The 22,036-nt window shown below is 43.0% G+C and overlaps 1 protein-coding gene across 8 annotated transcripts in view; it reads left to right on the top strand.

The window, feature by feature from the left end:
• PIP5K1B (phosphatidylinositol-4-phosphate 5-kinase type 1 beta) overlaps window positions 1-22,036 on the top strand; it is a 179,673-nt gene that overhangs the window by 53,984 nt on the left and 103,653 nt on the right. For 7 of the 8 annotated variants that reach the window (XM_036330908.1, XM_036330905.1, XM_036330907.1 and 4 more), the window contains 3 exons: window positions 3,217-3,334; window positions 12,507-12,659; window positions 16,500-16,799. In XM_036330908.1, coding sequence (XP_036186801.1) covers window positions 3,217-3,334; window positions 12,507-12,659; window positions 16,500-16,799 — 571 coding nt within the window. Of the gene's footprint in view, window positions 1-1,237; window positions 1,292-3,216; window positions 3,335-12,506; window positions 12,660-16,499; window positions 16,800-22,036 lie in introns of those variants that run through there. The other variant, XM_036330912.1, reaches the window with a different exon arrangement.

Genomic DNA, 22,036 nt, shown 5'->3' with positions numbered 1-22,036 from the left:
CAGGGCCGATCAGGGGGTAGGGGCACCGCAGCCTGTCACACACAGAGCCATAGGGCGATCAGGAGGTTGGGCGCCATCCCCTGTCACGAGCAGAGCAGGGTGGATAGGGAGGTTGTGGCCCTGCCCCCTGTCACACCCACAGCCACAGAGCGATCAGGGGGTTTGGGCGCTGCCCCCTGTCACGCTGATCCCAGTGCTGGGAGGCCTCGCGGCTCCGCTGATCCCGGTGCTAGGAGGCATATTACCCTTTTACTATATAGGATAGAGGCCTGGTGCACGGGTGGGGGCCGGCTGGTTTGCCCTGAAGGGTGTCCTGGATCAGGGTGGGGGTCCCCACTGGGGTGCCTGGCCAGCCTGGATGAGGGGATGATGGCTGTTTGCAGCTGGTCACACGCCCTTCAGGGTGGGGGTCCCCACTGGGGTGCCTGGCCAGTCTGGGTGAGGGGCTGAGGGCTGTTTTCAGGCTGGCGGGTGACTGAAGCTCCCAATTGCTCCTTTTTTTCTTTTTTTTTTCTTTTTTATTCTGTGCCAGCTTTAGCTCTGAGGCTTGGCTCCAGCTCTTAGGCCTCTGCTGCTGAAAACAGGTATCTGGTTTGTTTGGGTCCTATAATCGAAACACTGTTTCAACTCCAGCTCTGAGATCCCGGCTGGCTGAAAGCAGGTTTCTGGGGTTTTGTTTAGCTTCTATATTTGTAACAATGTTTCAGACTGCAAGCTCAGAGGCTGGCAGCGGCAGGCAGGGAACGTTGGAGTCCTCCATCACTGAAACAAGCCTCATGTTCCCTTCGATCTGCCTGGCTGCCGGCCGCCATCTTGGCTGGCAGTTAATTTGCATATCTCCCTGATTAGCCAATGGGAAGGGTAGCGGAGGTATGGCTAATTACCATGTTTCTCTTTTATTAGATAGGATATATATATATATATATATATATATATATATATATACACACACACACACACACACACACACACATAGATGAGTTCAAACAACTTTTCAAATGTTTAAATCCTTTATATTTCCATTCCTGTGAAGTACCTGATCATGTCTCTGGCTATTTTTTTTTTTAATTCACTTTTTGGTCTTTTTCTTTAGTGTTCACTGGAGCTCTTTTGTTTGTTTGTTAATCCTCGCCTAAGGATATTTTTCCATTGATTTTTTGAGAGGGTGGAAAGGAGCGGGAGAGAGAGAAACATCACCCTTGACCAGAATCGAACCTGGAACCCTTCAGTCCGCAGGCCGATGTTCTATCCACTGAGCCAAACCGACTAGGGCAGTGATGGCGAACCTGAGGTGACACGCGAACTCATTTTTTTTGGTTGATTTTTCTTTGTTAAATGGCATTTAAATATATAAAATAAATATCAAAAATATAAGTCTTTGTTTTACTATGGTTGCAAATATCAAGAAATTTCTCTATGTGACATGGCACCAGAGTTAAGTTAGGGTTTTTCAAAATGCTGACACGCCGAGCTCAAAAGGTTCGCCATCACTGGACTAGGGCATGGGGCACTTTATATTAGGAGTTTAGCCCTTTGTGATATGTATTACAGGTATTTTCCCTTTTTGTCATTGTCTTCCCTTTTTTAACATTTGGTCAACTCATGTGAAATGTTCAACTCTGGACTGTTTCCCATGAAGCCTTAGTCATTCAAACATATTGAGGGCTTCCGACATGCCATTCCCATGTCATCCACATTTCCATTCCCTTTGCTGTTTCATGTTTAGAGGTTCAGTAGCTGGCGTCAGGAAACAGCTTGTAAATGCTAGACCTGGACCTCGAACCCAGTTCTCCCTGGGCTACAAGGTGTTAAGAGCACCTTAACTACCACACTGAGTATCCAGTGTGAGTTAAGAGAGTGCAAACTAGCCTTAATAATAGTCAAAGAAATACAGTCTTATTTATCGGTGCGTTATCATGAAAGTCAGACTCATATAAACTTGAATAGAGTTTTGATGTTCCACCAAGAATGTGGCAAAAAGAGATACTGAATCTCTATATAAAATCATATTACTCTACTGCATTGTTCTTATTTTTCACAATGAAAAATTAAAGTACAGGCAGATTAGGTGACTTATCTGATATCATGTAAATAAAACTAATCATAAACATCAAAATTCAGCCTAGTGGATGCCTCTAAGGCAGTGGTTCTCAACCTTCCTAATGCTGCGACCCTTTAATACAGTTCCTCATGTTGTGGTGACCCCCAACCATAAAATTTTTTTCGTTGCTACTTCATAACTGTAATTTTGCTACTGTTATGAATCATAATGTAAATATCCGATATGCAGGATGTATTTTCATTGTTACAAATTGAACATAATTAAAGCATAGTGATTAATCACAAAAACAATATGTAATTATATATGTGTTTTCCGATGGTCATCGGCAACCCCTGTTGAAAGGGTCGTTCGACCCCCAAAACACGACCCACAGGTTGAGAACCGCTGCTCTAAGGAGAAGGAAAGGTATAAGATCAGTAAAAAGTACAGAAGGGATTCGACTATATGGATAAATTTTATTTCTTAAGCAGCATTTTAGGGTCATGGATATTCACTGGTTTATACTTTATACCTTTCATATATCATAAATATTGCAAAAAAATTCAAAGATGAACCCAGAAGGGGGGGGGGAGAAAATGATTTAAGTGGGAATGGAAATCGGATTTTTAAATCACTAAGAAATGTAAGGTCTCTTTTCCGGTAATTATGGATTTAAGGAAGACTTCACAGATCCAGGCCCCATCTATTTCCAGTTTCATAGTTCTCATCTATTTTAAAAATTATTTTACCTATTTGTAGTTCAAAGGATTTATCCAGTGTTCAGAATTCATGGCAAAAAAAAAAATGCATTTCTAAAATTTGTTCCATGCACTAAACCCTGGATCTTATGCCTAAAGCAAGTCAACTATGGTTTCATGAGAAAGGTGGGTTGATTTCCCCAGGAAGGAAGCACAGGGGGATGGTGACAAATTCTCAGGCTGAAGACACAGTGTGGTTGGCAGGGGCTGCCTGCTTGGAGTGGCCCTCACTGAGTTGGCAACTGTTTTTACCTGATGGCCACTCGCCTTTGAAACATGAACTTCAAGAGACCCACTATCAGGGGGTGCTTTTTTTTAGAGGGGAGATTGGCTCCGGACCAGTAGAGCTAGAATTTGAAGTCAAAATTGTCTTCGCTAATGTTCTCTCTCTTATTCTTTTTACTATTTTAACTGCAGTGAAGGGAGCAATCTGACCCCAGCACATCACTACCCAGACTTCAGATTTAAGACATATGCTCCACTAGCATTCCGATATTTCAGAGAGCTTTTTGGCATCAAGCCTGATGATTACTTGGTAAGAATCTATAATTTTCCTTCTTTTCCAGAAATGTGTGATGTAAACATTTGTCTCATAGCAACAGTGATAAGTGACTTGTGTCTCTTATTTTATAAAGCTCTGGAGCGTAGTAAAAAGCTCCAACTCTCATAATGATTATACATTTAGCTTCAGAACATGTGATTTGATTGCAGTTTTTAACTCATGGCTACAAAATCTGCCATTGTGATTGATACTTAAATAACTCTGGTATTGGTTTCTTCTTCAGATAATTATTCTAACAGATATATTATGATTAGTTCTAAATACTCCTGTGAATTTTGCTGATTGGATTCTCTTGGAAAGCCTTTCTGTTTTAATTGACTTATTTACACCATTCGTCTCAATTCTGCCTTGGCCTGCAACCATTTTCACCTTGACCTACAATGGAATATCCTTTTAAAGGAACTGGATATCTTTGTTCTCAAAATCTCTTTATACAGATTCTTTTTAAATGTGTTTTCATTTGGTACAAGGCCGTGTTTTATTCTCAGATTTGTCTTTTCTCCCTGCCTTCCTTCTGGCGCACGGCAGCACCAATACAACAGCCTTTCTGTGAGGTAGTCTGATGTGACTTCAGAGATTTATTCTTTTCCTGTTCAAGGAGTCAGGGACTTCCTTCTGTTTCAAGAAGAAAATGGTGTATTATGTCATTTGATCACTGTTCACACCCCGGGGCTCTTCAAAATCAGTTCTCAAGAAGCTGAAGGAAGGATGCCATCAAATATTGATGGTTCATCTCATTCTGAATTGTATTAATAGGACTTGAGCTAGATCCTGGAGTATGCTTTGCAAAGGAGGTAGAGCCACATTTGTCACTTGTCACAGAGAGTGTTTAAAATGCATCTTTTAATTTGGGTGCAGTGGAAATGATTACATTCCAAGCAGATTCTCCTTTGTGCTGATGGGAACCACGCATGACCCGCTTCTTTCGTTTGGCCTTAAGAAAATAATATGACTGCTGCCCGATGAAATAATACTGGTTCCTCAAGGCACATTACTAAGTCTTCATAGAGCAGGCAGAACTCAATAGAAAGTCCCTGGGCATCCTGCTTTCCTGAAATGTGTGTCCATGTGCTCTCTGCCTCATCACACCCCTTTAATTGAAATGCCAGGTGCCCCTACCCAGCATTATCAACCCTGCCATCTCAACCACTCAAGTACACAAACTCATTTGGTGTGTGTGTGTGTGTGTGTGTGTGTGTGTGTGTGTGTGTGTGTGTGTGTTTGGCTAGAAAACAAAGAATCTTCCCTTTCTGTAATTACTGAGGGTCAATGTCATTCAAGGAACGTTTTTGGGGAAACCACTGGAATCTTAATATCATGTTATTGACAATAAGATCAATCCCTCATCTTCTGCTACATGTGAGAAATTAATGCATTTTCTCTCTGAATTTCCTTGAGATTCTGCAGGCAGAGGGGATACCATACATTTGCATTTCGTAACACAGATCCAGTCAGTATGGGATGGCTGCCCCTCTGCCCTCTCCCAAGTAGGCCTCTCCTGTGGCCATTGACCCCCAGGCTGGGAAGCCCTTGCTGCTGCTCATTCTGTCTCACAGCACAGCTTTCTTTTGGGAAGGCCCATTTCTGAACAAGTCCTCATGTAGCTGTCACAGTAATGAGCCTGTCAGCTAGAAAGTTTACTTTCATAATGAGGCTGAATTGTTCACAAAGGAGCATAGGAGACTAAGCTGATGGCTTCTGGAAGCAAAAGTCTTCCTTCAACCCTAGCCAGCTTGGCTCAGTGGATAGAGCGTCAGCCTGTGGACTCAACGGTCCCGGGCTCGATTCCGATCAAGGGCACATGCCCGGGTTGAGGGCTTGATCCCCAGTAGGGAGCGTGTAGGAGGCAGCCAATCAATGATTCTCTCTCATCATTGATATTTCTATCTCTCTCCCTCTCCCTTCCTGTCCGAAATCAATAAAAATATATATTTTTTTAAAAGTCTTCCTTCATGTACCTGGCAGAAAGGTAAATTATTGCCTATTTTGAACACGTATTGTAACTAAAATACTTCGCTAATAATTATCAGGAGATTCAAGACATTATAATTCATGATAGTCAGAGAACTTAGAATCCAATTAGAATAATTGGTTTATGTAGGAAAGAACCATTCTACCAGGCAGTAAATAAAAAGACAGAAGCAACACATTAAATGCTCCAGGAATTGGGGGGGGGGGGTGTCTCTCTCTCTCTCTCTTGGATTAATGATTAAGAGGGCTTCTTATGGGCATATGTGGTTTAACTGTGATTTTAAAATTACAAAGGATTTGAAGGGAAAGATATTGGAAGGGCCAGAGGGAGGTGACTGTGATACCAAAGCTACAAACGCATTAACATTTAGAAGGACTTTGAGTAGGCCAGTATAGCAGGAGGGAGAGGTTTTGATCAGGAATATTAAAAAGATAGGGCCATATAATTCAAATAAATAGGTTTTCTTTAATTACAGGAAATGAATGAAATGTAGAGACTGACTACGTATTTGACGTTATTGAACTACTGTTTTGGTGGGATGATGGTATTCTGTTTTAAAGGAGAAGTTCTTCTCTTTTAAGAAGTATCTGATGGATGATACGATTTGATGTCTGGGATTTGCTTCAAAGGAATCTGAGGGAACCAGGCAGGGGAGTGGTTAGGGGTGAAGAGAAGACAAAATTGGCCATGAGTTGATAATTGTTGAAGCTAAAAGACAGAAACATGGATGTTGATTACACGGTTCTCTCTACTCTGATATATGTTGGAAGTTTTTCCATAATGAAAAGTTAGGGGAGAAAAAGATAAGACCGGGAGGAAGTAACCTTTTGTGTGTGTGTTTTTTCCCCCCATTTCCACCAGCCTTATAACTGTACACACAGTTCAATAACCAGGCCCATCTCAGGGACCTGCAAGAAACACAGCAGGGGCAGTGGCTCTCTAGTTACACATGGCCTGGTCCTCATTGGCTACAGCCACCCACTTGCCCTGCACTGGGGATCCACAGCCCAGGACTGAGGCAGCTCCCCCTATAGGTCTTGGAGCTTCTAGACACTCAACCTCCAAACCACCCCATCTGGGGCCCCCACGCAGTGACCTGAAATGTGGCCGTTGAGGAAATGGTCTTTTGTGTGACACGGCATGCTTCAGAAAGTCAGGTGTGAGCCTCAGAGACTTTCTAGCCCAACCTTTCATTTTAGATGAGGCGTCTGAAGCTGGGGTCAGTGAAGGGAAATGCCAAGGTACCCACATTGGTGGGGACAGTGTCCATATCAGAACAGCCGTCTCCCCACCCCCCTCCACAGTGTTCTTTTCCTTTTACCATCTGGCCTCATGCTTCCCAACCCACTAAGTCACAGGCCCCTCATTAATTGTGGTCTCAAGGTAGGTATTCCCTAGCTCAGTGATCGGCAAACTCATTAGTCAACACAGCCAAATATCAACAGTACAACGACTGAAATTTCTTTTGAGAGCCAAATTTTTTAAACTTAAACTGTATAGGTAGGTACATTGTTATTAACTTAATTAGGGTACTCCTAAGCTGGCCTTTGCTAAAAACGTCCTCAATCCGATTGAGGTACGTTCACTGAGGTCTACCCCTTCCAACTCTCCCATCCATACTCGTCTTGCATACTTGTTTCATCTATCTCCTTTCGTTCATCCTCTCTATATGTCCAAACCATCTCAACATACCTTTCTCAATCCTCGACACTACATCTTCTTTCACTCCACAACGTTCCCTAAAATTAACTTAACAAACTTTACTTAAAGTTTTAAGTCAACTTCGCACTGTACGTGCGCGCCCGCACATGGTATTTTGTGGAAGAGCCACACTCAAGGGGCCAAAGAGCCGCATGTGGCTCGCGAGCTGCGGTTTGCCGACCACTGCCCTAGCTCATTGAACTGTGAACAGTGATTATCCAGTCTGAAGAATACAGCCAAAGAGCTCAAACAGCCCTAACAAAACACATTTTGGAAACATTAAGCCCAAGTAAACACAGAAAAATGAAATAAGATGGACCATGAAAAACTGTGGGGAGCAAAGTAGGATGTAGTGCAAATCTCTACCTCGTGCATCCTGCCATCTGTCAAATGGGCTCTTTAAACCCAAATTGGCGAAGATAGACTGGTCTAAAGGTGGGGGAAGGAGGGGCTCGCATTAGGTGGTGATTGGTAGCTCTGTAGATAGGTTTGATATTGGAACCCCTCGATGTGTGTGTGTTTCTCCTTAGTTTTGTGCTGTTGCCTCTGGATTTCAGCCTGAATTATTCTGTTTATGTTCTCGGTTCCATTAAAATGCTGTTCCATTGCACGTGTCGTGTTGAAACGTGCCTAATTTGGACTGTGAGACAGCTCGGTGAAGGTGCTTCTGCGCGCCCTGCTCAGCCATGCAACCGCTTTTTCTTCCTTATTTGTTCCTGAATAAACACCTCCCAAGGGAAGGCGAAGGGGCCCCAGAGCTTTGTTCCCCGTCTCTGCTTGGGCAACAGCCTTTGGTTCATTTCCTTCTCCATCAAAACCCCAGGGTGATTTATATGATGTCTTTTCAGGTTCACTGATACCAATAAGAGAGAGAGCAGGGTGCATATTTAACACAGTCAGGGGAAGAAACGGCAGGGAAAGGATCACGCCACGCAAGGGTACATTGTTAAGTTGCCTTGGCAGGGTCCAGCTGGGCTGTACTCTGCGTTCTTTCCAAGGGTATAGGAGGGAGGCCCTGCAGGAAACAGAAGCCAGAGAGTGAATACGTTGGACCAGCGGGCACAAATGGAAGTGCCTGGAAGGCACATAAAACCCAGCAGTGCACGGGGCTTGTTGATCGTGTGGCTAATTAAAATGTTCCCATCTCTCCTCCTTATTTGTTCTTAAAAGGCAGCCTTTCAGTGAAGGTTGCTTAGAAGAGAACGTAACAGAATTGTAGGTGGAGAAACCATATAATCATAGATGACAATGGTCATATTCCTGGTCAGTATCATGATGCCAGTTTGTTGCACACTAACGCTGTGCTCATAGAGACCCCCAAAAAGTTATTAAAATGCAGCAGAACACTTCATTTTCCCCCTTCATACTAATTTATAAATGACACAATAAAAGAGTGTTGGACAATTAAGTAACCCACGAAATAATCTCCATATTATGTCACTGCTTATAGAAGAATTTGAGACTAATTGGGAGCAGATGTTCAGGTCTGACTCCAGTTTTCTCTAGACGGCTCTGCCTGAATCACCCCCTCATTTCTCTGTTTGCAGCCTCTAATTTCCACACTCTGTGTTTTTGTACTTTCGCAGCATTTGCTCCAATCCATGAGAAGGTTCTGAGCCAAGACTTCCAACCCCATGGAACAAGGAATCAGAATTTCTAGAGTCTGGGTCCGGCCTTCCTTCTTTGAGGCCTTTATTTTCCAGGGTCTCAAATTTGTGACTGCAGAAAAGGCCCACTTTTTTTCTCGCTTCTCGGTGTATCTGTGGGCAGGCCCGCTGCCGTAGGAGTCGGGCTGAGGCCCTCAGTGCATCCTAAGGCACCGCCAGCCCTCCCTCACCTGCCTGTCTGTTGCAGGTGGAGTGCCTCTCTCCACTGCATATGCCAGTGGTTCTCAACCTTGGCTGCACATTAGAATCACCTGGGAATCTTTTTAAAATCCTGATTTCTGGGCCTCATCCTCCAGAAATTCTGTTTCTTTGTTACAAATGTTTTGGCCCCACCCCATAACAAAGAAACAGAATTTCCGGAGGATGAGGCCCAGAAATCAGGATTTTAAAAAGATTCCCAGGTGATTCTAATGTGCAGCCAAGGTTGAGAACCACTGGCATATGGTCATGTAATCAAAATTAGCACCAGCGATAGCTAAACGGTCAGCCGTTGCCAGGCATTTTGAAAGCATCCACTCTAAAAGCTTCCAGCTGCTTTCTCGTAGGCATTATTATCTTTGTTTTAGAGATGAGATTCCTTAGACTCCAGGTTGCACAAGCAGCCACTGGCAGCGCCACGTGTTACAAACATCGGTTGGTTCCGAGTCCCGGGCCCTGCCACCGACCACCCGCCACACGGACACCCTCTCAGCAGGAAGGTGCCCTCTGCTTCCCCTCGGCTTGTATGGCATCCTGTGCGCAGTCTGATGCTGTGGCTGTTTTCCTGCCTTGTCCTCACTTGTCCAGAAAGGCCAAGGCGGTAGTGCTGCCCAGCACGAGAGCGTCAGGAAGCGAGGAAGGAGGAAGGAGGCTGAGGTAGGAGATGGAAGTTGCCAGTGCCTTTTAGGAAGGCAGTAAGCACTTGCTTCTTTCTCACCTTGGAGAATTTTGTTCCCCTTGTCTGAGGTGCTGCCAAAGCAAGACAGTCTAAAAAGGGACAACTAGAGAACTGCTTTTTAGTCATTTTTCTCCCAGTTTCTCCTCCTTCCTTCTCTGCCGCCCCTCCTCTCTGACTTACCTTCACAAGCCCAGATGAAAGTCTTGGAGGGGTGTTCAGCCATGTGGTCAGAGGCCTCCGTCAGAGGATGCGGTTCTTTAAATCCCTGCCTGTGCCACTCCCCAGGGCTAGTCAGATCACACACATATTCGCCTCCTTACCTTTGCTCTGCACCCAGTGTTTCTCTAGTCAGTAATGAGGATTATTAGTGAAACCCTGAGCTCAGTAACCAAAAATTGACCTCTCTGCTAATTTTTGGCACTTTTGGCGAGATTTACAGCCCTTGTTGCTGATGGAGTCCAGTCATTTGTTTGACAAAAAGTTACTGAGTGTCCGCTATGTGCAAGGCCCAGGCCCTGAGCAGTATCACGGGATCTGATATTCGTAGTTTCTGCACTCACAGCGCTCTAATGGGAGCTCGGAATCTGTAAATAGGCCATTAAGGTGTTTTTGTAGTAACTTCTGTGATGAGGACATCCAATGGCAGGAGGCAGTTGATCTAGACTCGCGGAACCAGGGAGTTTTCTGGAATGAGTGCTAGCAACACTGAAAGCCACGTCACTGTAGCAGCCTCCTCACTGTGCTCCCTGCATCTTCCTTTCGTCCACCTGCAGTGGGTTCTCACACAGCAGACGGAGTGGTGCTCTGCTCCAGACCCTCCAGGGCAGCGGTTCTCAACCTGTGGGTCGCGACCCCTTTGGGGGTCGAATGACCCTTTCACAGGGGCCGCCTAAGACCATCAGAAAACACATATATAATTACATATTGTTTTTGTGATTAATCACTATGCTTTCATTATGTTCAATTTGTAACAATGAAAATACATCCTGCATATCAGATATTTACATTATGATTCATAACAGTAGCAACATTACAGTTATGAAGTAGCAAAGGAAATAATTTTATGGTTGGGGGTCACCACGACATGAGGAACTGTATTAAAGGGCTGCGGCATTAGGAAGGTTGAGAACCACTGGTCCAGGGGCTTTCAGCTCCCCTAGAGAAGAGGCCATCATCCTTACAGTGGCCTGTGGCACCTGCGTGCTCTGGCCAGCTCGACCCTTCTGGCTTCATCCTTTCCAGCTCTCCTCCTTGCTTACCTGCTCCAGCCACTGGCCTCCTTGCTGTGCCTTGAACTCTCCAGGTCTCCACACTTTTGCATTTGTCCTTCCCTCGGCCTGAAATGCCCCAGATCTCCACAGGCCTCTGCTCAAATGCCACCTTCCCAATGAGGCTTTCCGTGACCACCCGACTGAAAATTTATTGCAGCCCAGTCCTCATTCATTGCTGGGACTCTCTGCCCCCCTTTTCATGCTTCATTTTTCTCAATAGCACTTACCACACACTGATGTATAATTTATTCACTTGTTAGTTCACTGTCTGTTTCCTCCCCTAGGATATAAGCTTCATGAGTGCCTGAGAAATGACACAGGCTCAATAGGCATTTTAAATGTTGAATGAGTTCATGATGGAGTGGTCGTCAACCAGGTGAAGGTAGTCTGGAGGTTGTTTCTGGTAGAGGAAAATGCAAAAGGCTAGTAGTTAAGAGTGTGCAGCACATTCGATAAAATGGGAAGCAGCTCTCTATGACTAGAGCTGGAATGTGAAGAGGGAAGTGAAGAGAGAAAAGATTGCAGGGCAGAGCTGGGCCTTTCCTGGCCTTAAAACATCTGTTCTAAAAACTTGGGTATTATCTTCTATGTAGACAGTGGAAACCACTGAAAGTCGTGAAGGCATGGAAGGATATGCTCAGATTTGTATTTTAGAAAGATCCTTGGTTTCCTGTTGGAGAATGCACTGGAGATAGTTGAGATGAGGTGGGACTTTCCAAGGTAACCAAGGCATGAAGTGATGAAACCATTGAACTGAGGGTATTGGCAAAAGAGATGTCATGGAGGGGGTCGGTATAATCAGGAGTCTGGATATGGAAGGTGAAGAAATGTGAGGCATTCAGGGTAATGCCCTAGTGTTTGGGGAACAAAGATGCTTCCATTCCCTATGATAGGCGGGGAGAAAAGAGAAGATGGAGGATGCGGCAGGAGGCAGGTGTAGAGTGGCCATGCATGGTTGTGCAGGGTGTGCACCTTCAAGAATACCTGGCCACGGTGGGGGGATGGAGCCTGAATCCAGCCCTCCTACTCACCAACCTTGTAACTGGCCTGCTGCTACATCTGCCAGGAGAAAGAGGCACCTCTTTCTAATTCCCACAAAGGCGCCACAGTCCTGAGATGAATTTGATTTTGAACTCGTCGCATGTGGAGTGTTTGTGATATAACTAAGTAAAAAATATCCAATAAAAGGTTAGGTGTACAGGTCTGGAGTCCTTAGAGATCTGGGCTGGAGATACAGATGTTAGAGACATTTCCTTGGTGAAGCCCTGAGTGGATAACACCCTTTGGGAGAATAAATCATGAGAAGAGAACAGGTGTCAGTGTTCAAGTGACAAATACGCAGTGTGGATCCGACCTTTAGTTGTTATTTTATGGGCACTTGTTGGGAACAAAGCATCTTAGTCAACACTGCTGTTTGAGCTATCTCGTCGAATGCATGCGATGATTTATGATTCTCTCATATAACACCAGGGGTGGGAAGGGCATGTCTGTGTCCCCTCAAAGCATTATTAAGATAAATGGATCAATGAAAGTGTCTGACATCTCACACACAGCCTTCTGGGTGTACCCGGAGCCTCTTCTTAAAGCTCATGGAGAGCGCTGCCTGTTTCCAAATGGCCAGATAGGTAATGCTGTGGTTTTCCTCCTTGCTCTTCAGTATTCCCTCTGCAATGAACCGCTGATAGAGCTGTCCAACCCCGGAGCCAGTGGGTCCTTGTTTTTTGTGACCAGTGATGATGAATTTATTATCAAAACAGTTCAGCATAAAGAGGCGGAGTTCCTTCAGAAGCTGCTGCCTGGCTATTACATGGTAAGTAGCTGCACATAATTAAAGCTTCTGCTTGAGGTTTAATTACTTTCTTCAAAAGTGTATTTCTGTGTGTGTTCTTAGTGACTCTTTGGCATGTTTCTTTCTCTCTGGTGAACTTTATTTTGTATTTAGACTATGCTATGGCATTTCTTGACAAGATTTGAAAAGCAAAATAGAACTGAGTAGTAGAGCATAGCTATTACTTGCTCTGCCCTGGGTTCAAATCCCAGCTCTGCCATTAACTGACTGTGGGACCATGAGTAAGCAAGGTAACCTCTGAGCCTTAGTCCTTTCAATCTTTAAAAGCTGGGAAATGCCTTTTTTATGTGATGGTTGTGATAAAAAAAAAAAAAAGAGAGAGAGAGAGAGAGAGGATGTAAGATAAAGGAAGCAATGCATTCATTGCAAACTCCTTGCACTCAGTATATACTAATAACATGAGTGGTTAATATTCGTTGAGTGCTAAACTATGTTAAGAACAGCTACAAGTGCTTTTCTTGTACTAACACATTTAATCCTCACAGCAATCTTGGACACTTCAGTCATTGCCATTTTGTAGATGAGTAACTGAGACAAAGATAAATGGAATAAGTTGCCAGGGGTAATTCAGGGAGTGAGCTGTAGAGGTGGGATTTGAATGCAAGTGGTAGGGTTCTAGAAGGCTGTGTCTTTAACCCCTGCACTATGTACCAGCATGCATTCAAGAATAATCACTATAATTCAGAATTTCATAGGTTAATTATAATGACATGAAAATCACCTTTCATGTAATGTTTTAGAGACAAACAACCAGTAACCTAGTCTAGGTGAATTTACTAGACATTTAGTCTAAATTTTTCAAAAATAAACACTTTCCTAAGTAACCTTTTCATCTTCATCCCTGTCATGTATTGGTACCTTCATGACAGTTATTAATGATCTGTGGTTGGAATGGCGACAGGAAGCAGTTTAGATTTCAAGTCCCCAGTCCTGCTGCTCACTTGCTGAGAGAGATAACTGTCGCCCTTGTTTCAAAACAGAATTGATGAGATGCCACACAGCTCATTTATGTGTAAAAGATTATTTAAATCCAAAGTCTGCTAGAGACTACATTAAATGCTGTAAATCTGCCACACATGTAACTAGAGCGATCAAACATCTAAATACAAATCTTAAATGACAGGGTGCACAGATTTTAAAAGGTCTTGATCTGGAACGAATAGCTTTTATTTTTGAGCAAATTCTCTTCTTTCTGTTAGAGAATATAAAAAATACAGAAAAGGAAAAAGAATGCAACCATCTATAATTCCTTTCCCAGAGATGCGTATTACTAATATTTGGTATAAGTTGGTATATGTCCTTCCGGCTTTATTGTATTTATATACACATTTTAAAGTAATGTAAAATTGGAATCAAACTAACATCACACTCTTGGCTAACCTCTAAGTGAGCAAATCTTAAACGTCTATAGTTCTAAGCTTCCGTAGTTCTAGATAGATTAGTCTCTTACTTTAAATTGAAATTAATAAATATTCAGTAAAACTTTAAAATTTAGCTGAACAAGTGGTTTTATCCTAGTCATGTATGCTAGTGTAACAAACAATATAATTCATCCCACTAACAAGAAACGGATGGGAACATCTTGCAGTTTTCCAAATAGACATTGAAGAGAAACTAAGACACTTGAAATTCAACATCTTTTCTTAATTAAAATTCTAAAAATTGGCAGTAATAAGTAAGTGAATACTCATATTTTATACCTTTATAAGTCTCCAAGAATTCACATATCTCATTGAGAAGAACAAGAGCCCTTTCACTGGAAATGATAGAAAAGAAAAAGGATGTCCTTCATCAATGGTCCTTTCTGATATATTTGCTAGAATTCTTAGCAATAAATGTTTGATACAGAAATAGAAGGAAAGTGTAAACTCTAAACTCTGTTCTTTACAAATTATAAATTGAAAGAAAATCAGCAAAATTTCAAGAAAACAAACTGGTATTAAGAATCCACCAGATATAAGACAAATCTACAAAATCCATGTATTATGTAGATCATATAGAGTTGGAGAATATGAGGGGGGGGAAAAGATTCCTTCATAATGAGAATAATATAAGGAACATTATTAGAAAAATAAAGATAAGACATACTATAATTCTGATTGGGAAAGCAAATTAAAGTAATTATAACATATGACCAGTAATCCCTGCAAAATTTTGTAATAAGGATTCTAAAATACTTATGTTTATGAAAAGAAATGTACAAGACTAATATGATGGAAAATTAAAAAATTTTATTTAAGGACATAAAAATGATGTAAGATAGTAAAGACATATGCATCATTTCTGAACTCAGTATTGTAAAGATTTCAATTACCCCCAAGTAAACATATAATCCAGTGTAATTCCAATATCATGTTTTCCTAGAAAAAGCTGATTCATTTGCATGTGAAAACAAGTATTATTTTAAGAGCACCTAAAAAATTAAACAGTGGAAGGGAAGAGTTGTAAGAACGGACAAAACATTTTGGGGGAAAGAATGATGGGCCTGCTCTAAATATATCAAAACTCTATAAAGCCATACTAAAATTATAGATGTGGTAGGCAAGTAGATCAGTGGCTTCAAATCAAGTGTCCAGAAATAGATGCATGTGCTTTGATAACTTACCATATGATATAGGAGGAACTTAAACTCAATTGGGAAAGGATAGACTTGTCAATAAATGGCTATGTCACATTGAAGAAAAAATTAAATTCCTGTTTTAGATCTTTCGCACACACATAAATTAATTTCATATGGTGTGACAACATAATGCAATGACCAAAACTATAAAGATATGGAAGAGAAGGCATTTATAACCTGAGGATATAAAACACTTTGTTAAACAAGAAGCCAAAAAAGCCCAAGAAATGAGTTCATGAATGTTACTACATTAGAAAACAAAACATCTATATGATGAAAAAATAGCAGCACAAAATTAAGATAAGCACATAGAATATTTCTGGAATGATATAACGAAAGTGGGAATATTAGTTTCCTCAAAAGTTGGGAATTAGGGGAAGGATCAGGGACAGTAGAGACTTTTCATTATATATATGCCATTCCTTTCTCACCTACTTTTAAAGTAGGACAAAAACAGGCATGTATTCTTTGTTTTTATATTTAAAAAAGACTGGGACAAAATATTTACTCCCTAGAGAATAGGAAAATGATAAATATCTAGACTATATCAAGGACTCCAACAAGAACAAAAACCTAAGTGAGCAAGGGAATGGATGTTAGCAGAAAATTATCTTTGAGGTACCTAAATATAAATCAGAAATACTACATTTCTCTAATCAGTGATGTTCAAATTATTTTTTAAAGTTTTCATTTTTCACCAATTATGTTTACAATGAGTGTGTTATGATACTCAGCGCTGATAAGAGTGATGAAAATGTGTAATCTTACAAAGTGTGCCTGTGAATCGGACTGGCCATTTCGGAAGACAGTTTTTCCGGAGCTATTAAAATTTAAAATGTTCATCCCTTATTCCCAAGCAATTAATTTTGTCTTTGACTACCTTAGAGAATAGTCACACATGACACTAATCAATTCTTTGCCCATTTTTTACTTGGAGCTAACTTGGGACTTTCTGTCCATTTTTAATTCAGCTACTTTTAGTGTCGAGTTTAGAATGATAAAGTTGCTATTGAAATAAGCCAATTGAAGAACTAGATTAGGGACAGCAAACTTTTAGCAATGGCCATTAGTAAAGACAATCATGTTCTGTTTTTTTAAAATAGGTGAAAATACATCTTTAGTGGAGCTTATTTGGTAAACATAGGATATTTTAATCATTTTTTTTCTTTTTCTTTATTTAGAATTTAAACCAGAATCCAAGGACTCTTTTGCCAAAATTTTATGGACTGTATTGCATGCAATCAGGGGGCATTAACATCAGAATCGTGGTGATGAACAATGTCTTGCCGCGCTCCATGAGAATGCACTTTACATACGACTTGAAAGGCTCGACCTACAAGCGAAGAGCATCCCGAAAAGAGAGAGAAAAGTCCAACCCCACCTTTAAGGACTTAGATTTCCTACAAGACATGCACGAAGGGTTGTATTTTGATACAGAAACATACAATGCGCTCATGAAAACTCTTCAGAGAGACTGTCGGGTAAGGAAATGCTGTTGCTCTGATTTCCTTTGAAAAGTCACCTGTAGTGATGTAAGAAATTGTAAGAAATGTGCCAAGCCGATACGTGGAATCCCATTGGTCCCAATCCTGGTGCTGATTCACACTTCCCTGATGTCAGAGGGATTTGTGGATGATGAGGGAATTGTCTAGAGCAGCGGTTCTCAACCTGTGGGTCGCGACCCCTTTGGGGGTCAAACGACCCTTTCACAGGGGTCACCTAAGACCATCGGAAAACACATATATAATTACGTATTGTTTTTGTGATTAATCACTATGCTTTAATTATGTTCAATTTGTAGCAATGAAATTGGGGGTCACCACAACATGAGGAACTGTATTAAAGAAAGGGTCGCGGCATTAGGAAGGTTGAGAACCACTGGTCTAGAGTGTCTGTTGATGGTTACTAATAAGCTAAGTCAGCTTTTTTTTATAAAATGAAAAAAGATTTGCTTTGCTTTTCATCCTCTGCTGTGGGGATGGTAGTTAAACCAGAGGCTAAAGAAATTTAGGTCTAAAGCAGTGATTAGACCATGTAGAAATCTTGGAAGAAGTAAGATTCCAACAGGCAAGAGAAGCTTAGAGAAAAGGTCTGTGGTGGGATTGATAAATGGGTTCCTGGAAGTCAGGTGTGGATGCGGACCATGTGGTGAACCCATTTGCTGAACGTATTTTATGTGATCTGAATAAGAGGTGATCAGGAATGAGGCTTAAGAGAGTAAACACCATTTTACCCAAACTCCGCCAGAGTGATTGTCAAAAGGAAGGAGGAATTCATAGTCCGAAGTCCCCAGCCTTCAATACTTAAAGAAAAAAAGTGTAAGGCCAAAACCCAGGGAAGATTTTGTTGACATGGTGAATTTGGAGAAAGTAAGTACAAGTCCTTTTGAAGACAAAGATGAAAATGCAGTTCTGATGGGCTCTGAAGGGTGATGATCATTTCATTAACGAGTTCTCGGAATATCATTTCCTGGCTCAGATGAACTTAGGAGAGTCATCATAGTGGAGATGGCCAGGAGGCATGTTGGTTTGGGTCTGACCAGGGCTTTCTGGAAGAGCAGGTGGGACTCGCCGGGCCTGGTCACTGGGAACAGGGATGCCTTCCAGGCTGTGGCTTTCTGGGCCCTCTGTGGGCCTGGGCAGATGGCCCACAGTGTTCCCAGGGAGGGAGGACCCTTCTCTGCCAGACTCGAGCTCCCCTGAAGCTGAGGAGGGCATCTAACCACCCATGTAGTGTGTAAGGTGGGGAATTCTCACTGAGAAAACAGCCCTACTATGTCTGATTTTTTTTTTCTGTCTACACATTCAACATGTCTGATAACGCATGAAGATGTGTCCATGGAATTGTTTGTTTCATTGATAGAGATGTTATTCCCTAGCTTCTATTTTTTTTTTTAATTTTTTTACAGGGGAGGGAGAGAGATAGAGAGTTAGAAACATCGATGAGAGAGAAACATCGATCAGCTGCCTCCTGCACATCTCCTACTGGGGATATGCCCGCAACCCAGGTACATGCCCTTGACCGGAATCGAACCTGGGACCTTTCAGTCCGCAGGCCGACGCTCTATCCACTGAGCCAAACCGGTTTCGGCCCTAGCTTCTATTTTTTAACTACCATCTAGTGAATGCTCAGAATGTGCCCGGCTAGTCTAAGATGTTTTTAATGCACCATTTTATTTCATTCTCTCAGCAGCCATTGGGAGTCAGTACTATTCATACTCCCATTTAGTCCATGAACAGTGAGGTTCTCAAAGAGGTTAAGAAACCTGCCCAGCATTACTTAGCAAGTCAGTGGCAGAGCCCACACCTATTCGGTACAAAGCATGTGCTGTTAACAGTTGAAATGTAAAAGATTCACTGTAAGGATTTTTTTTTTTAATTATCCTTTCAGAAGTGAGGGGGGGAAAAACAGTGGGAACCAAGGGGAAAAAATGTCCAGCTGAGCTATTCAGATATCTGGATGAATATGAATGATTTATGTTTTTCCTTAAAAAAGAAAAAAAAGCCCATACATTTTAATAGAAACCTTTTCCTGTGCTTTTTCTGCCCTTACAGGATGTGGGTGAAAAGTGACTCTCAATTCCCCAGAGTTTAGTATAAGCCTCTCCAGTTTTAGATTTGCTTTCTATTAGTGCCTGTGTGTGAGCGCATGGGCACGCATGCTTCTTGCCTGTTTAATATGGAAACCTTTTCCTGCTGTCTTTTAAAACCACAGGCTTCTGTGCCAGAAGAAGGAAAGGTCAAATGTAAAAGAGCCATGGCACAGGATTTGTCTGTTTATTTACCGTTCCTGAGGCCAAGACCGATAGAACAGGATCAACATGACTTTTCATCAGGCGTGAGGCCCTGGAGATTTGCCGTTTTATGTGTGGAATATTTGTTGCTCTAAGGAACATAAAGGCCAGTGTAGAGGTATCCTAAGGCTCGCTCTTCCCACTCATTACACGTGATCTTGTAGAAGGACCATGGACCTTCCTTAAATGGCATACAACGTTTATCTTCAGAATGGCTTTTCTGGGGTGTATGGGAGCGTGTAAGTGCTGCAGTGTGTGTGTGTGTGTGTGTGTGTGTTGGGGTCTGCGGGGATCTGAGTCCCTTCCATGATCTGCCTTGACTGTGACCAAGGCCTCTGTGATCTCAAGTCAGCAGTTGGTTCTCTGAGCAGAACCGCCTCAAGAAAGGCACGTTTCTGGAAGGGGAGGCCTTAGTATGTAATCATCATGGACCTCTTTGCAAAACTGATTAAAGGTATGATTAAAGGTGTCTTCCCAGAAAAAATGCCCATCCACACGCAACAGTTCAGAAATTCCTTGGAGCTCAGTGTCTCCCTACACACACACATACGTATATACATACATACAGAGAGAGGAGGGGGATATATACATACATACAGAGAGGGGGGTGAGATATATACATACATACAGAGAGAGGGGGGATATATACATACATACAGAGAGGGGGGTGAGATATATACATACATACAGAGAGGGGGGTGAGAGGAGAGATAGTGGAAGGGGGGAGAGAGAGAGGGAGAGTGAGGGAGAGTAAGGGAGAGAGAGAGAGAGAGAAAGAGAGAGAGAGAGAGACCCACCCCAGAGCCATATAGCAGTCATCCCTCTCTCTCTTCAGGTCATCCTCTGAAGGGCCAACTCCTGGTATGGGATCTGTGGTTGGCATTGCCAAGAGCATCTCTTGTCCTCATATCTCTCTCTCGCTTTGCAGAACTGAGCTTTAGTGCTGGCCGAGGTGCTGTGCGTTCAGGGAGACTGGAAGGTCACCCAGGGCCGATGCCAGCACCCAATAGCAGGAAAGCGGTGCTGTAAATATTCCTCTGAGTGAGGCGGTCCAGCTGAGGCTCTAGAAACAAATCAATCAAGGGGCTGCACTATGGTGTCAGCAGCTCGGCAGGGAACAGTGCGCTAGACCCTTATTAGGACACATCCTTTCACTCACGAGTCAGACCTACCAGGTGCCACTGGGAGGCGAATGACCTCTATTTTTTATAAACTGACATACAGTATATTAAGTACAATGATTCTATTCTAAGGCATTGTGAGGATCAGAGTAGGTGAGTCATAGCTTGGTTTTGGGGGATGAGAAGCGTTCTCCAGGTAGGCAAAGCAGTAGAAGTTTATTTCTAGGAAGATAAAACAATGTAAGTGAGGCATGAAATAGCACGATGCATTCTCTGAACTGGGGTTGTCCGGTGTTGCAGTGGTTGACAGTGAGGGAGAGCATGTGAAGCAGGAGAGAAATCCAGTCAGGAGCCAGATAATGTCAAACACCCCTTTCCAGTGGTGCCAGGGTCCTCCCTCTTAAGCTTAGAAGTGGCAAACCCAAGCATCCCAGACCTTTGGACACCAGCTTTTCTGTTCTTCCCAGACAGATACGATGAGCTTCCTAACCCTGTGACAAATGCCGTCTTCCCCACCCACCCTTGGTCCCTTTCCCTGGCTTCCCCAGTTCAGCCTTCGGCCCTTGTCCCTCTATGGCCAACTCCTCCACATAGTATACTGGCCACTCGGAACTCTTTTAGAAAACTGAGCTCACTTTATGCTTCAACCCTGCAGAGCCCACAGGATTCAAACAGAGGTCTCTTTCAAAAAGCAGGGATCCAGATCTTGGAGTTCCTCCCAACCCCCATGCTGCTGTTCCCCCATTGGCTGCATCTGGGGAAAATGGACATGTAATAATTAGGTTCCCTTTCTTGAAGCAGTTCCTCTCCCTTGGCCTCACCCTCTGCCTGCTGTGACAGCCATCTACACCCGTAAGTGAACTTGGCCCAGGGTAAGAGTCATGACAGTAGAGAGTCCTGCCAGGGCATCACAGGTCACTTGCTATCAAAAACAGGAAGTAGGATTTATTCAAGCCATTCCCTATGGTCCCCATGTAACCAAGTAGCTGAGAGGTGCGTCCTATTTGAAAACTGCTCTTCCTATGTAGTCTGTCATCTTCCCCCAAGCCTGCTTTTCTTCCTATCTCCCCTGGCCCAGGGACATGGTCATTATGCAGCCACTTGCCCAGATCAGTATCTTGAAGTTACCCCTCCCTCCCTCCCTCCCTCCCTCCCTCCCTCCCTCCCTCCCTCCTCCCTCCCTCCTTCCTTCCTTCCTTCCTTCCTTCCTCCCTCCCTCCCTTTCCCTCCCTCCCTCCCTCCCTCCCTCCTTCCTTTCTTCCTTTCCTTCCTTCCTTCCTTCTTTCCTTCCGTCTCTCCTCTTATTCTTTCTCCAGACTCAGCAAATCACAATGTCCTATCCAGGCTGCTTCCTAAATAACTCTTGGATCTTCCCGTTCTCTTTACATGTACAGCCTTTATTAAGACCCTGATAATTCATCTCCTGAGTTTTGTGGTAGCCCCTTGACTAGTTTTCAGTAGCATTGCCTTCCAACACGTCCCCATTGCTGCTGCCAAAAAGATCCTCTGATCAGATCACCAGCTCCCTAAGGTCCTCTAGCTGAGATTCTCCACTGCCTTTGGGCCAAAGCCCATGCTTCCTAACTTGGAACATTAAGATGCACCCTGCCGTCTCCAGATGCTCCTTTAGCTTCCTTGGTCAGCCTTCTCTTCCCATTCTGGGAGCACTTCCTAGTCTCTAGCCATTCTGATCTGCTAGACCAGGGGTCCTCAAACTTTTTAAACAGGGGGCCAGTTCACTGTCCCTCAGACCGTTGGAGGGCCGGACTATTGTTTAAAAAAAAACTATGAACAAATTCCTATG

This window comes from Myotis myotis, unplaced genomic scaffold (assembly GCF_014108235.1).
Source record: "Myotis myotis isolate mMyoMyo1 unplaced genomic scaffold, mMyoMyo1.p scaffold_m19_p_12, whole genome shotgun sequence".
Lineage (NCBI taxonomy): Eukaryota > Metazoa > Chordata > Mammalia > Chiroptera > Vespertilionidae > Myotis > Myotis myotis.
Note: the sequence above shows the minus strand (reverse complement) of the source record. Positions and strands in the feature narration are given on the sequence as shown.